We start from the raw sequence: 13792 nt of genomic DNA, 5'->3' as shown, positions 1-13792 counted from the left end.
ACTCAGACGCTGCCCTTTGGGCCCCACCTGTCCCAGGCCGTTGGGGTCAGCCCCCACCCCCACCCCCCTCAGGAGCAAATCGCTCTCCTTCCTCAGCCCTTGGGGTCCCCCCTCTCCTTCAGGGACCAGCCATTGCCCCCCCCCAAGCCCCTGGGGTCCCTCTCCTCCCCCTCAGGGATCAGTCACTGTCCCCCTCCCTGGGGGCAGGCTGCCCCCTCCTTGAGGTTAAACTACCTTCCCCTCTTCCCTCCCCTCCCTCTCGGACCAAATCATTTTTCTCAGCCCCTGGGGCCAAACCGTCCCTTTCCTAGGAGCAAATAATCTCCCCTAGGGATGAGTCACTGCCCCCACTTCCACCCCTGCCTCCTGCGGTCATATCGTATTGCTCCACACTCTTCCTCTCCATCGGGGTACCGCTGCTCCCCTTCTCTTCGTGATCCATCTCTCCCCTTCCTTTTCCTCCGTCGTTTCTCTCATTTTGCACGTGAATGTGTCCCTTCCCACCCTGTCTGCAGGATTTGCCCTACGCCCACTACTGTAAGCAGGTGGTTTAAAGGACAGCGTGCATGCTGCTGAAAGGGGACAGCGGGTTTTTGTGAGAGGGTGGCACTGAGTGAGAGGTGAATGCTTTGGTTGTTTTGTCTCTTCTATTTCAACAGTGTACACTTGAGTTTCCCTGTTAAAACTGTTTGACTGTAGTGTTGGAGACTGAGATTTAATCTTGGTGATTTCAGAAACGTACCTAAATAAAAACATAATAAACACTATATTTAGCTATGTCTTCCTGCCTTGCTATATGAGTAAAATGCCACTACTGGTTCATTCTCTATCCATCCGATTGCATTCCCAATGTCTAATCCTGTGGCTGTTGTAACATCTGTATATGTATATTTTCTAAGTATGAATGGCTTCCAAAGAGCTGGCAAATGAGCCTTGAATTTTCACAGTGAAGACTGAGAGCTGTGAATTATATTCATGTCGGAGGCAGAAAACTCACTGTCTGAGGTGCTCTGATAAGCAGATAAAGTAAACCAAAGCTCTGGATAGATGATGATTGCCATTTATGGTACAGCAGTGCTGTTTTGAATTACTGCATTTCTGGATGTAGTTGCCCAGTGACCTCTACAGAGGGCAGAAATGAACTGTTTTAATGTTAAGACTTTTAAAGGGAAATTTTTTAGTCTCTATAGACACAGAGGCAGTATGTAGATACCATGGTGACTGATGCTCTATAAATAACTATAATGGGTATAACGCATGCCCCAGTTGAAAGGCTCTGCTGAACAGCTGCATACCTGAAGAATGCTACAAACAGGAGCTCTTCTCATTTCTCAGGCATGAAGAAAACCTACAACAACTGCACCTTTAAGTATTGACTTAATACTTATATACTTAAGTATTAAGTATGCATCCTGCAGGGATGAAACAGAGGTAGCTTCAGGAGGAGATGCTAATTAAATATGAAATACTGTTTTAAGATGAGTCCCTTGAATGAAGCCTAGCTGATCCATGTCTGCTCTTTGCTTGGTTAGTGGCAACAGGGTTTGGTTTATACTGATTTAAAATATGTTTTTTATTTACTGTCCTCTAGTTGACTGGAATAGGTAAGATGGCTGCTCTTGAGAAACATCCAGACCTGAGGCTTCAGCAGATCAATCCATCGGGTAAGGGCAGTCTTTTCTTTAACCAAAAAGCTTTTAAGCTTTTGTAAAGCTTTTGTTAAGCTTTTGAAAGCTTTGGTAAAGCTTTCTTTACCAAAAGCTTTTATAGCCCAAAAGAAAAAAAGTATTGTTCCTGCAAAATAAAATAATTGCATGAGTATCCAGAGGCAGAGCATCACTTGCTAGTGGACATATCTCTTGAATGATAGCTGATGAATTGAGAGGAGTTCTTAATGGTTAATGTGAAAATATATCTCTGCCATTACCATTATTGCTGTGTGCCAACACTGCTGCTCTTTTTTGTTTAAGTACCAGAGAATCAGTTTAGTGTGATATCACCCAACTTGTCAGTAGGAGTACAGTTTACTGCTCTTGCATCCTGACTTCCGTAAGAAGGCTGACTTTCAATCTCCTGCTATTATTTGGCTTCCCTGTGCTTGCTACCATTTCCTTTTACAAAAGGAAAGAGATTTCCTGAGCAACAGTATGGAGAGTCCACCAAGGATCAGTTTGTTTCTAGGTAGCAAGGATAATTATTTATGGCTTAATTAGATACATTAAAAGGCTTTTCAGCAGCAGGAGGTGGCTTTAGCCTTGGCTAAAACATAAATATCATGGGCTTTTTCTCTCTAGACCCCAGTACCAGTCAGAAGAGTCATTTCTTGGAGACTGACTGGAAAACACCTATGTTGTCTGCAAAGTTCCAGAGTCGCATCAGTCGCTGTTCCAGTGTGACTGATAGCGGGGACGCGGGCATTGGGACCTCCTGCTCAGACAGCGCAGAAGGTGAGTTATGAACATGTTATCACGCGGTAACATTGAAGGATTTTATTTATGCTTTCTTTGAAAGACCAACAAACCATTAAATAGCCCAATGTTATTGAACCCTCAAATGTAAAACTYGAGGAGAGCAGAATCTGTAATGATGTTTTGAGACTACTTCAAAACCAGTGCCTCAATACACAGATATGCTGCCTAATATAAAAACAAAACTTGTCATTTCTCTAAGCTACGGTTCAGTTAAAATATGTTTTAACTGTAGTAAGCATTTTTAACTGACTGAAAGAGCCATCTTAGTGATTTGCTGTTTAATATTGACCTACAAGTGATTTATCAGCAAGTCTGTTGGGTGCTTTTTTTTTTTTTTTTCCTTTCCTTTTAAGAAATAATTTATAGGTGCCTCTAGAGAATTCAAATCAGTGTCCTTTGCACATCTTACCTGTTAAAGCTATGTACTTTTCACTGAATAAGGCTTGAGCATTGCACTCTGTTAAGGCACATTATGTGCAATTGCTTGTCCCACTGTTCCTTTCTACCTGTATTTTCATCTTCGCTCCTGAAGGTTACATAGAACACTATCGATTCTCCTTTCAGCAGTGAGGAAGTTTGTGTTTTCCTTAATACAATACACTTCACACCTTTATGCATTTCATAAGCTGTACTGTGCATTTTGAATGAGCTATAGTTCTTAATAACGTGGGAGTTGAAAAGAAGGCTTTCAAAAAAATCTGGCTTGTGGAAACATTATTAGAGTGCATGTTTAGGAGTTGCATCTAGCCTCTCCTAGGATAATAAAACATCCAGTTACATGTTGAGAGCAGGGGGGTGGTGACTGTTCCTTGAGAAATTGCCCTTCTGAATGTTTGTACGTTGTAGCCTTGTTCCTAAGAGCTTAGGCTGATTTGCAGCCCTGACAGTTGGCTGAACCATACAGACTTTTAGGTCAGTACATCAGTTATAAATGTCACTGCGGTGACCCTAAGCACATTCAAGGAACTGATTTCAGCATCCGCATGTGGCTTGCTGGTCAGAGAACTCAAGTTCCTCATAGTGATACTGGACTATACATTTAGGAGCTGAAAACAAAATTGTACTTTTTCTCCTGTGTTTGCCAGGGTGAATGTTTTGTGACTGCTTGGTGGCAGGGTGTTCACTGTATGAAGGAGTTCCTAGGCAGAGCCAAGCAATGTCTGAGAAGATTTTCTGCCTCTGCTGTTAATTTTTGAAGATAGGATCTGTGCCTTTATTCTGATAGCTTTCCAGCAGTTTGATGGTGGTTTTCGCAGAATCTTGTTTGTTGAATTCAAATTGTAACCTTTTATTCCTCCTTGTAGCAATGCTTTGAGGTTACAAACACATGGAAATGTGACCTTGCTGTCCTGTTGTTGGATTAGAGAAACATCATGTGAGGATGAGCCTTTAACCAAAGGCATGAAGAAAACAAGTTTGGGTATCTGGGAGAAACCTGAATTTAATGTGTTGTACAATGTGTCAGGAGGAGGAGAAGGAACAGGCATTTCGGTGTTTGCCTTTCTCAGCTCTTGCTGTTGCTGTATTGAAATCTGAGACTTACTAAGAATAACTCTGTATTTCCATGTAGCCAGGTTTGGCGTGTGCCTGACAGGACAGACTCACGTTGTGGTGTGTGTGCTGTGCTCTATCTCGTTTCCTGTGGCAGTAAGGCAAGAGCCATTACTCCAGCCTCTAGAAAAAGCTCTTTTGCTGCAGGGTCCTGGAGGAGTTCGAAGGTCAACTGCTTGGTGATGTAGTGTTCAGCTATGTTTGAAGCTCATCATGAGCTTAGTAAAGGCTCCAGTTAGCTTTGGTTACAGTTCAGAGTCGCTGAGCTGTGGGACGGGCGGAACAGAATCAAGGACTCAGTGTTCAGTGGAGTAAGTCTCAGTCTTTTTGTTCAATTTAAAGGCTGTGATTCTTAAACAAGCAGGAAGATAACCTTATTGATTGGAGATTATATTATAGAAGAGTAGCTTAAAAGCAAAGGGTTAGAAATGTGTACTGAGCTGTAACTTGGATTCTCCGTGTGGTTTACTCTGGTAGGAAAATGTCAACAGGCTCCTAAACTTTGTAGTGAGGGAGAACACAGATGTGCCTTAGTCCTGCTGCTGTATGTCAGCTACTGTTGCTTAGGAGGAGATGTTCAGGGGAACGAATTGCTTTTTAAAATTCTTTAGGAGAGCTGTTCAGCAGAGAAGTGGTGGTTTAGGTCAGAATATTTTCAGGATCATAATTAAAGCATCGCACTTCTTCTTTCCCTAGACTTTTGCAACTCCAGTAACGGTTCCTCATTCCAGCCCATCAAAACCCAAGTGACCATCCCAACAGCCCATGTTATGCCTTCTACATTGGGTGCCTCACCTTCCAAGCTCTGCTCAGCAGGAGAACAGAGCTGTTCACAGAATACTTCAAAACCTGCTGTGCCAGGATCTGCTTCTGAACACTCAGGACTCATGAGAAATGGAGACTTTAATGCTGGGAAGTCATCTCAGGTGCCACCCGGAGATCTCTTGCATCTCTGTGGGGCTTCAGGGGAAAATGGTTTTGAGCAGTCCTGGCATCCTGCTTCTGAGCACATGAGAACAGAAGATGCTTGGAAGTTTGACACCCCTGCCATTGAGCGTACCTTTAATCAGTCTCTCTTTCTGGATGGTTTGTGCACTGACCCTCTGCACAGGTTCCAGAAGTTCAATCTGAACTCTGGGACAACTGAGGCAGGAAAGGATCATTATAAAGTGCTGCCAGAGAGTAAACAAGCAGCAGGGGCTAACGGAGTCTGTGAGCCCCGGAACGGAACGTGGCCAAACGGGAGCAGACTGATGCTGGCAGGACTCCAGGCCAGCAGTGTCTTTTCAAAACCTGTAACTCCTCCATCTCGAGCATGGATGCAAGAAACCTGCACGCTGCACCCACACGAGAGAGTCTGTGAACTCAGTGCTTGGAAACAACAGTTGGAGAATGTGCGATTGCAAATAGAGCAAATGCAGGTAGGCAGCTACTTGTGTAAATGTATCAGTCTGAAACTGTTCCTCTCTTTTTAGTCATGAATCATTGTTGTGGGCTTACAAAGCAAGGGGAAAAATGTCTCATGCTTCTCCTTGTCTTACACTGAAAGTTTCTTAATGATCTGTTTTTACAGCAAGCCACGTCACAGGTATCATTTGTCATACTGCGTGTGTGGAGCAGCCCTGTATAATGTTACAGCACTGCACAGTAGTTTAGATCAAGAGGTGAAATATCCTGTCCACCAGAAACTGCAAAGGAAACATATGGAAAGAAGTTGTTAACAGTTTACTTCATAGGATAATTTTATTCTGTATGTAGAGATAGGAAAAAGACTTTCTGAAAAAAACGACATAACTGCAATTTAGTAGATGGAAGCAGTTTGTTTAGCACCTCCCACCAGCTGTATGCTAATGGAGACAAATTGTTTCCAGTGAGACAGCACAGTGATCTAAAATTATTTGTTAATCTCCAGTTGTGCTTGGGCAAAGTTGCTTGTTGTTGGACATCGGCGCAGACTGAAATAGCTATGTCCTGGCATACAGATGAGCACACAGTGTGCAAAATAGCTTTAGCAATGTTGCAATTACCTCTGTGGAGCATAAACCTCTCCCTCCTTATTTTGTCTCCTCTTTCAGTTACAAAATGGAGCTGCCTGCCACCATCCCTCGATGTATTCTCCTTCATTGCCTTCAGCTGATCCAACCCAGTGGATCAATATCTTGAACTCCAATGAAAACCTCCTCAAGGAGAAGGAGCTCATCATTGACAGGTGAGAGGTTGATACTGAGGCGTGGGTTAAGGACTCCAGGGTATTTTGTTTTGGAAGAGGGAGGGTTATGAAAATATGAAGGAAAGCTCTTGTCTCAGAGACCCTTTTACCCATTTGAGTTTCTTTTGCCATAAAGAAGAACATAGATACCGTTGAGTACAGTCCATTTTTTCCACAAGCTCTCTTCCCATTCCCTCAGAAGTGGGATCCTAAAGGATTCAAATGAATTTTGGTTGTGGTTTTCCCTGTTTTATAATGGATAAAAATTTCCATTCACATCACAAATATCTGGAATCTTGAAACTGCTGCCTGTTTGCTTGAGAACTTTTGGGGAGCTCACGGAGACCTTTATTATAAGCTTGTTCTTTGTGAGTTTGGGCTGGCAAACAACACTTCTCATACCTAATGCTAGTGGTCCATAAGCTTTCTGAAAAAGTGATAATGGAAAACTGCCTTCAGCATTTCGACTGTATATTTCTTCTCTGCTTGCTCATTTTGAGCCTTCTGATGTCTGTGCATTTTACCCATCTGCTCTGCAGTCAAGCTAGAGTACTCCAAAGCACGCAAGACCCGTGTGTTTTAAGCATAATCACTGTTAGGGGAGAAGCACTTTTTGAAGGACAGGAGGGAAGGAAGGTTTATACAGAGCTGTAAAAGTGCAAAAACAGACATCTTCTGGGTTATTTCTCTGCAGGCCAGTTCTGAGTTAGAGTTGTCTTTCTATTTCTCATTCCTCATGTGTAGTACTAATTAAAAAGTTGTGGTGGCGCTGTTTATATTTTATTGCTCCCTACTAGCATTAAAAACAAGGTGTACATTTGAGAACAGTCTATCTGTTTTTTACAGGCAAAGACAGCACATTTCCCAGTTGGAGCAGAAAGTTCGGGAAAGTGAACTGCAGGTTCACAGCGCCCTGCTCGGCTGTCCAGCACCCTATGGAGATGTTTACATGTTGAGAATGCAGGTAACTGGACGCAATGGGATATCAGTGGAAAATCTGTATTGAACCCACTGGCCCTAACATATCTCATGAGGTTTTTCCTGACTAGGAGGGCCATACAGAATAAGATTATCCTTTGTTTGTGGTCCCAGTTATCTGTCTTCTCTGAGATCCTCCGTGACTCTCAGGGTTTCAAGCCCTGAACTACTAAGGCTTGTTTAGAAGCTGTGCTAGTGATGCAAATGTCTGACAGCACTGACAAGAGCTGTTCCAGATACCTGAGTGCGTAAGATGAGCAGAATGATATTTGGGAGTTGCTCTGAGACAAGTCGGCTGCTTAGTGTCAATTTGTAACTGTTAGCTTTGATGGACAGAATTCACGGGCTGTCTCTGTCTGCAGGAGCTGCAACGGGAGAACACCTTTCTCCGAGCACAGTTCACAGAGAAGACGGAATCCCTTGGTAAAGAAAAGATTGAATTGGAGAGAAAACTGGCTGCTGCAGAGGTGGATGCAAAGCTGATCCGGGAGACACTGAAGGAAACTATGCAGAAACATGCAGAGGAATTAAAGAAACAGGAAGAAAGGGTAGGATCCCATTGCTCTAGAGATGTGGAGATATCTTTTCCCTCCTTTCCCCCCATTTATAAGCAAAAAAMCTCCCTCCTGCAGTTAGAAGTACTTTAATACCTCTTCTTTTAACCAGAGAAGAAGGGTGTGTTAGGCTAAGCGAGTAGAAATACTGCTGAGGTAAAATGGTCTTGTATTTTGGTGATGAGTGCTGTACAGACAGATAAATGAATGGGCATACAGAGGACTGAAGAGTGGACAACAGTTATATTATAAACTAAACTTTTATATAACTGTCTTTGCAGGTAAAGGGAAGAGACAAACACATTAATAATCTGAAAAAGAAATGCCAGAAGGAATCTGAGCAAAACAGGGAGAGACAACAGAGAATTGAGACCCTTGAGCGATACCTGGCTGATCTACCAACTCTCGAGGACCACCAGAAACAGAGTCAGAAGGTAAAACTTTTTCCCAGGAGTGATGATAACTCTAGATGTTTGCTCAGGTGGCTTTTCTACAGCTGCAAATAATCCCCTGGGCAGCTGCACAAGTAAAGTTACAGTGTGCCCTTTTGGAAGGAGGAATGTTCTGAGCTATAGCTGAGAATTGTCACATGGATAGTGAAAACTGCATTGGGAATGCAGTTGAAATGTGTTTGTGGTGAAACACCTGGCTGGTCTTTAGAGTGTTGCGATGATCTTTGTTGCAGCTGAAGGAATCTGAACTGAAGAGTACTGCTCTGCAGGAAACAGTGCTGGCACTGGAAACACAGCTCGGAGATGTCCGAGCTGCCTTCAGGGAACAAGAGATGCAGCTAGAAGCCCAAAAACGCAAAGAACTGGAGCTTCTTTCCTCTGTGCGCAGGTAAACGTCTGAAGGATTAGAGTGAGCTTCATCTTAGCACTGAAGGAGTCACAGCACTCGAACAGTGATCTTTCAGCACAGCCGCTGTCCCACCTGTCAGAACTGGGTTACCTTGGATTTGCTATGATTATGTGAGCGCTCACCAAAGCACTGTGTTCAAATTCTGCATGCAAAGAGTGAAGGAGGGGAGCAGATCCAGGTGGCTGGAAGAAAGAGGGCACATAGCTGTCATCTGGGTTTGTCTGTGTCCTCTGGTTATTGCTTTCAACTGTAGCTCCTTGCACAACAGAACTATGTAATCTGCAATCATGGTGTTGCTGCAGACGTGCCGGTATGATGGGCAGGGTTATGTCGGGGGGGGTGAAACTCCCTCCTTCACAGCCCTTGCACTTTGCAAGGTGGGATGTGAACAGGCAACAGTAACATCTGCTATGGAAGTCTTTCACCTTCCCCTATTGTCTAATGAGGGGGAAACACCCCAAATAAAGCTGCTTTTTTTCATGATGATCTGCTAATTTCAGCTTGCAGGACAAGATGCAGCAGTGTGTAAAGAGTGCAGAGAGAGGACCCGCTGCCCATGATGGGGAGAAACAGAAAGTAGAAAATGATTCTCTGAAGAAAGAATGCGACTGCCTCAGGAAGGTAACAGGCCCTCCCAGCTGGGAATGGTGTGGAGTTACCAYACTTTTTTCCTTCCACTGGGTCACACCAGGCACTAAAATGAAATCAAGAACTTTTGCGTTAGTAGGCAGTCACAATTGCACTGGAAGAGCTGTTCCTGGCATTGCAAACTGAGGGGTTTTAGGAGCTGTTCTTGGTATGGTAACCATGCAGTCCTAGAGTAATCGCTGAACAGTTCACTGGAGCGAAGTTGCAGAATGCAGAAAAGGGGAGGAAAAACCACAAGAATGTAACTTCTCATCTTTTTATAGCTGATATTTCTAGTGGTGCCTTTCATCAGGTGCCTTTCATCAGGGCATCTACATTCTCTGCTAACAAATAGTAATTTAAGCAGTAAGCGGGCAGGAGAGAGAGAGAAGGAGAGAGAAAACTGTCCTGCTGAAGGTGAAATCCTGTTGATATTGCTGAAAGAGTCTGTGTGGCCTGTTCTTAGTGGCCTCTGCTTTTGATTCCAGATTGCAGACAAACAGCAGAAGAAGATGGAGCAGTTGTCCTTGCAAGTAAAGGTGAGARGCTACTGTGGAGGGATCTAGAACTTGAGAATTTGCTGTAATATGAATTAGACTTACTTCTTTCCCATGGTCTGTTCCAGAGCCTGGAAGAACAGGTGGCTCAGGAAGAGGGGACAAGCCAAGCTCTGAAAGAGGAGGCAATGAGAAGAGAAAATGCACTGCAGCAGCTCCGGACTGCTGTGAAAGAGGTCAGAGCACGGGAACATTTTGAGTGCCAGAGCACAGCAGTTGAACGAACAATGAATTGTCTTTGTCTTAATTTGCAGTCAGCAGCTCAACCTCTCCTGCCTCCTGCCAGCCAGTTGCCCTGTCAGTGCTCTGAAAGGAGCTCTGCTCTGTTCAGAAACAGGAGAAAGACACTATTTCTGCCTCAAACTTCAGCTGGGGCTGCTAGTCGTGGTGCTGGACCCTGAGCTGGCCGGTGGAGGGCAGCAACACAGCGAGCAGGTGTCCAAACTGGGCTGCAGGATGGGACTGAGCCCCAGTCYGAGGCCTAAAGGGAGCTAAGCTCCATGGCAATCCCTGAGGGAAGGGATGGCCTGTGTCAGGGTGAGAGGTTGGTGCACAACCTGGAAGCTTTTCTGTTGCATCGCACCTTGGCAGAGCCAGTGCAGTGTCATGGGTACTTCCTGTCTGAGCCGGGRAAGCTGACTGCTCACATCCCGTAGGACTGACACTTGCGTACTGCTTATCTGGCTGGAGTCTGGAGAGCCCTGACATAAACCTGTTCCTCCTGACCTTGGTGCTCCCGTCATCATTGAGGATTTGCTTTAAGTTGCTTTAAGCCTGATAGTTTTGTATTGAGTGACCACTAATCTGCTGTGGCCATTTGTTCAGCTTTCCGTGCAGAACCAGGATCTCATTGAGAAGAACCTGACCCTTCAGGAGCGACTCCGGCAGGCAGAGCTAAGCCAGCCGMCCCCTGGTGAGACAGCCCACCTCACCCAGGAGTTACACAGCGAGTTGGCCAGTTGTCTGCAGGATTTGCAGTCTGTCTACAGCATTGTGACTCAGAGGGCTCAGGGCAAGGATCCCAATCTCTCCCTGCTCCTGGGCATTCGCTGTGAGTATGCAGAGCGATGGCATAGCAAACCTTGTGGTTCATGTGCTGGGGTAGAATTAAGTAACATCATATAATATATCTGTAGGGTTCTCATCTTTTGGGGATTCGGAACCTTCTTTTGTGGTTAGCAAGCTCTAAAAATTGATGCTTCCTTGCTGTAATAACTGAATGTTAAGTAGTTCCTCTGTTGCAAACGCGTTCTGATCTTTCTGGCTCATTTGCAAATGTGTGGGACCCTTGCTCAGAATTGTACGTCTGAGGTAACTCCCTTCTCTGACTCCCCAGCTGTGCAGTACTCAGCTAAGGAAAAGGACGACTTGCTGAGCCCTGATGTACTTGCAGAAAAACTGACGGAGGTAAAACAGCTTCACAAAGAGGTGGAAGACTTAAGGACGGCAATATCTGACAGATATGCCCAGGACATGGGAGACAATTGCATCACCCAGTAAAGAACATGGTCTCCTCAAAGTAAGACAAGAAATGAAGACTTGAAACCCTCAGGAGACTAGAGCTCCTACAAATGAAAGCTTATTCAGCACTTTACCATCCCATTGCTTGGGTACAAGATGTGTGGCTTATCCATGAGAAATCAGGGGGTTTGTTGCCAGAAGTGTTTAGTTGCTGACTGGCTAACTGGAATCGTTCAGGGCTTTGGTGCTGGGCTTTGTAGTAGCTTTGATCTTGTGGAATGTGTTTGTGCTGTATTTGCTGGAGCTGGTATGGTCTCTGACTCTGGGCGATGAATTCTGAATTACCTTCCAGGCATGTCATACACTGGACTTGCAAATGTGACAGTTTAAACCAATACTGAGAGGAAATGTATGCCCTGGTCTTTCTGATAAATTCTCTGCGCAGATCCTGTGTGACTAGTAAGACCAGAGTATTATCAGTGTTCAGGGGATAATTGTGGATTTCACACTACTGCTAATTATATCAAGGTGCTACAGGCTTGTCAGAAGTGTACGTGCACAGGTCTGGCTTGGATGCTTGTGTAGCCATTTGTGGAACAGGACCTGCTTTGCTCAGGTAAATGCAACTGGAGTCTTTCAGTAGCCAACAGAATTTGGGGAATAAAGTGACACTAAAAGACTCTGAAAATGCTCCTCCTGAGCACTCTTACCCTAGAAGCCTTAAACCTTTCATCCCCCCTGAGAAAACACTCTGAATGTGGGTATGATTCTGCCTGCAGAGGAAGCTGATGGATGCTGAAGTGCCTTAATGTGCTAGAGAAACTTCCTCTCCRCAAACTGCTTCGTGCCTAATGCGTCTGCTGGCAGGGTGAGGAATTGTTCTGTTTCTTGTAGCAGCCCTTAAAGCCATTGCAGACAATCCTGCAGAGCCTTGACTGTACGTAACCCCTGCCTGAGCTGCAGAGAGCCTCTGTGCAGGGGACCCTGCTGCAGGCCAGCAGACGCACACCTCTGCTCGGCTCTCTGCCTGCTGCTTGGTAGGGGGAAGGCTGTTCTGGTCTTAAAACTGCAGCGGGATCATACAGCTGTCTGGATCTGAGAGCTTTCCCTGCTGCCTGCAAGGCAGTGACTGCTCAGGCTTTGTTCTAGCCCGTTCTCTGGGAGCTCCCTGCTCCCTTGGCAAACAATTGGATTGCTAAATAAATCAACCTGGGATGTGGTTCATTCTTTATCACAACCTTTTTAATCTTAGTGACGACTCTACAGTACTGAGTGCTTGCTTGAGACAACGCTTTGGTACTAAGGGTAAAACTTTGTGCTTGTCATCTCATTCTTTTTCTCACAAGTTAAGTCAGTTATACAATAAGGGGGTGAAACTGCTGAAACACCTCTGTCCATTCGGTTGCTCCTGGTTTACACTGGGGTCGTGAGCCCTAGCTTTGTGAGGATGCTTTCATAATTCCTTTGTATTAAATTTTAAGACCAAATCTGTTTTGTTCTTGAAGTCTGGTGATTACAGGTGTTTGTGGCAACAAATCAGTTAGTATGCCATCCCAAGCTACGCCCAGCATGGCACGTGGAGAGAGCATAGCAGTGTCTCTGTTGGACAGCTAGCTGTTAGCCTGTCCCTTGCCCCTTCAGCATCTGGAGTATTTATGTTTCTGAGCATTTCTGTTCCCAGACTGCTGTTGCCTTGTACTGAGTTAAATATGGGCCAAGGCTATTTCTTGAAGGCATTTGTCCTGGCTTTTGGGAGCTCTCTGGGCATGGGGGAGGAGAGCAGCASCAGCTGTGAAAGCTGCTCTCTCCTGCAGGCTGGCAGTGTGCTGTTTAACACCATCCATTTTCCCCGTGTTCTTCTTGGGGTKTAAGTGGGAGATCTGATACCCAGCTGCTGTGTGGGAACACATTTGCTCTCATGGAGAACTGGCTGTGGAAACAAAACCGTGGTGTTAAACCCCATCTCAGCCGATGCTKGGAGCCCATTTCCGTCCCCGGCCCTGTGGTGGGGTCCTGCCGCTGGGCTGGCCTGTGTCAGCTTTGGGGCCCTCAACAAGTCCCACCTTTTGTGGTGCTCAGGTCATGTGTTACTGCCTGTAGGGAAGAGGAACCTTCCTCTTGCCAAACTGTATCTCTCTGGTTAAGATGGCGATCCCACCTGCCGTACATGTGTCTGCCTGTCTCCATGCTGGGGAAKTCTTGGGCTTTTGGTTACAGTTCAGGACACGGGGAGGCAAGACCACGTCCCTTGCCTTGTCCTGTTGCTTGTGCAGTTAATGTTTGAACGGTTCCCTACCGTCTGCCTTGTGTTGAGTTTTCCCTTGTCAAGTTAAGCGCAGGTCTGTTTATACGAGCGTTTGTCTTACTCACTTGTTTGTACTAAGTATTTTGAGTATAAAATAAAGCTGCTCTGCTCCACTCGTGCAAAGCAATTCTGTGGGCAGCTGCGGGGCGGCAGGGCGAGGAGGGCGCCGTGCTGGCTGCAGGGCGCCTCGTTCGGGCACGCTGGGCGGCCGCGACCGG

General features: G+C 45.4%; 1 protein-coding gene across 3 annotated transcripts in view; it reads left to right on the top strand.

The window, feature by feature from the left end:
* The window catches only part of CEP85 (centrosomal protein 85), a 13950-nt gene extending 252 nt beyond the window's left edge, over positions 1–13698 (top strand). Inside the window, exons 2-15 of one of the 3 annotated variants that reach the window (XM_026062585.1) lie at positions 516–620; positions 1592–1664; positions 2295–2447; positions 4719–5443; positions 6098–6231; positions 7078–7195; positions 7572–7757; positions 8045–8197; positions 8449–8603; positions 9125–9245; positions 9740–9790; positions 9877–9984; positions 10634–10859; positions 11145–13698. In XM_026062585.1, the coding sequence (XP_025918370.1) occupies positions 1610–1664; positions 2295–2447; positions 4719–5443; positions 6098–6231; positions 7078–7195; positions 7572–7757; positions 8045–8197; positions 8449–8603; positions 9125–9245; positions 9740–9790; positions 9877–9984; positions 10634–10859; positions 11145–11308 (2349 nt within the window). In that variant the 5' untranslated portion in view covers positions 516–620; positions 1592–1609 and the 3' untranslated portion in view covers positions 11309–13698. Of the gene's footprint in view, positions 1–267; positions 621–1591; positions 1665–2294; positions 2448–4718; positions 5444–6097; positions 6232–7077; positions 7196–7571; positions 7758–8044; positions 8198–8448; positions 8604–9124; positions 9246–9739; positions 9791–9876; positions 9985–10633; positions 10860–11144 lie in introns of those variants that run through there. The other 2 variants (XM_026062584.1, XM_026062586.1) reach the window with 2 other exon arrangements.
* The last annotated feature ends 94 nt before the right edge of the window (positions 13699–13792 follow it).

This window comes from Apteryx rowi, unplaced genomic scaffold (genome assembly GCF_003343035.1).
Source record: "Apteryx rowi isolate R43461 unplaced genomic scaffold, aptRow1 scaffold_190, whole genome shotgun sequence".
Taxonomy (NCBI): domain Eukaryota; kingdom Metazoa; phylum Chordata; class Aves; order Apterygiformes; family Apterygidae; genus Apteryx; species Apteryx rowi.
The sequence above is the reverse complement of the archived record's forward strand: the minus strand, read 5'-3'. Positions and strand labels throughout refer to the sequence as shown.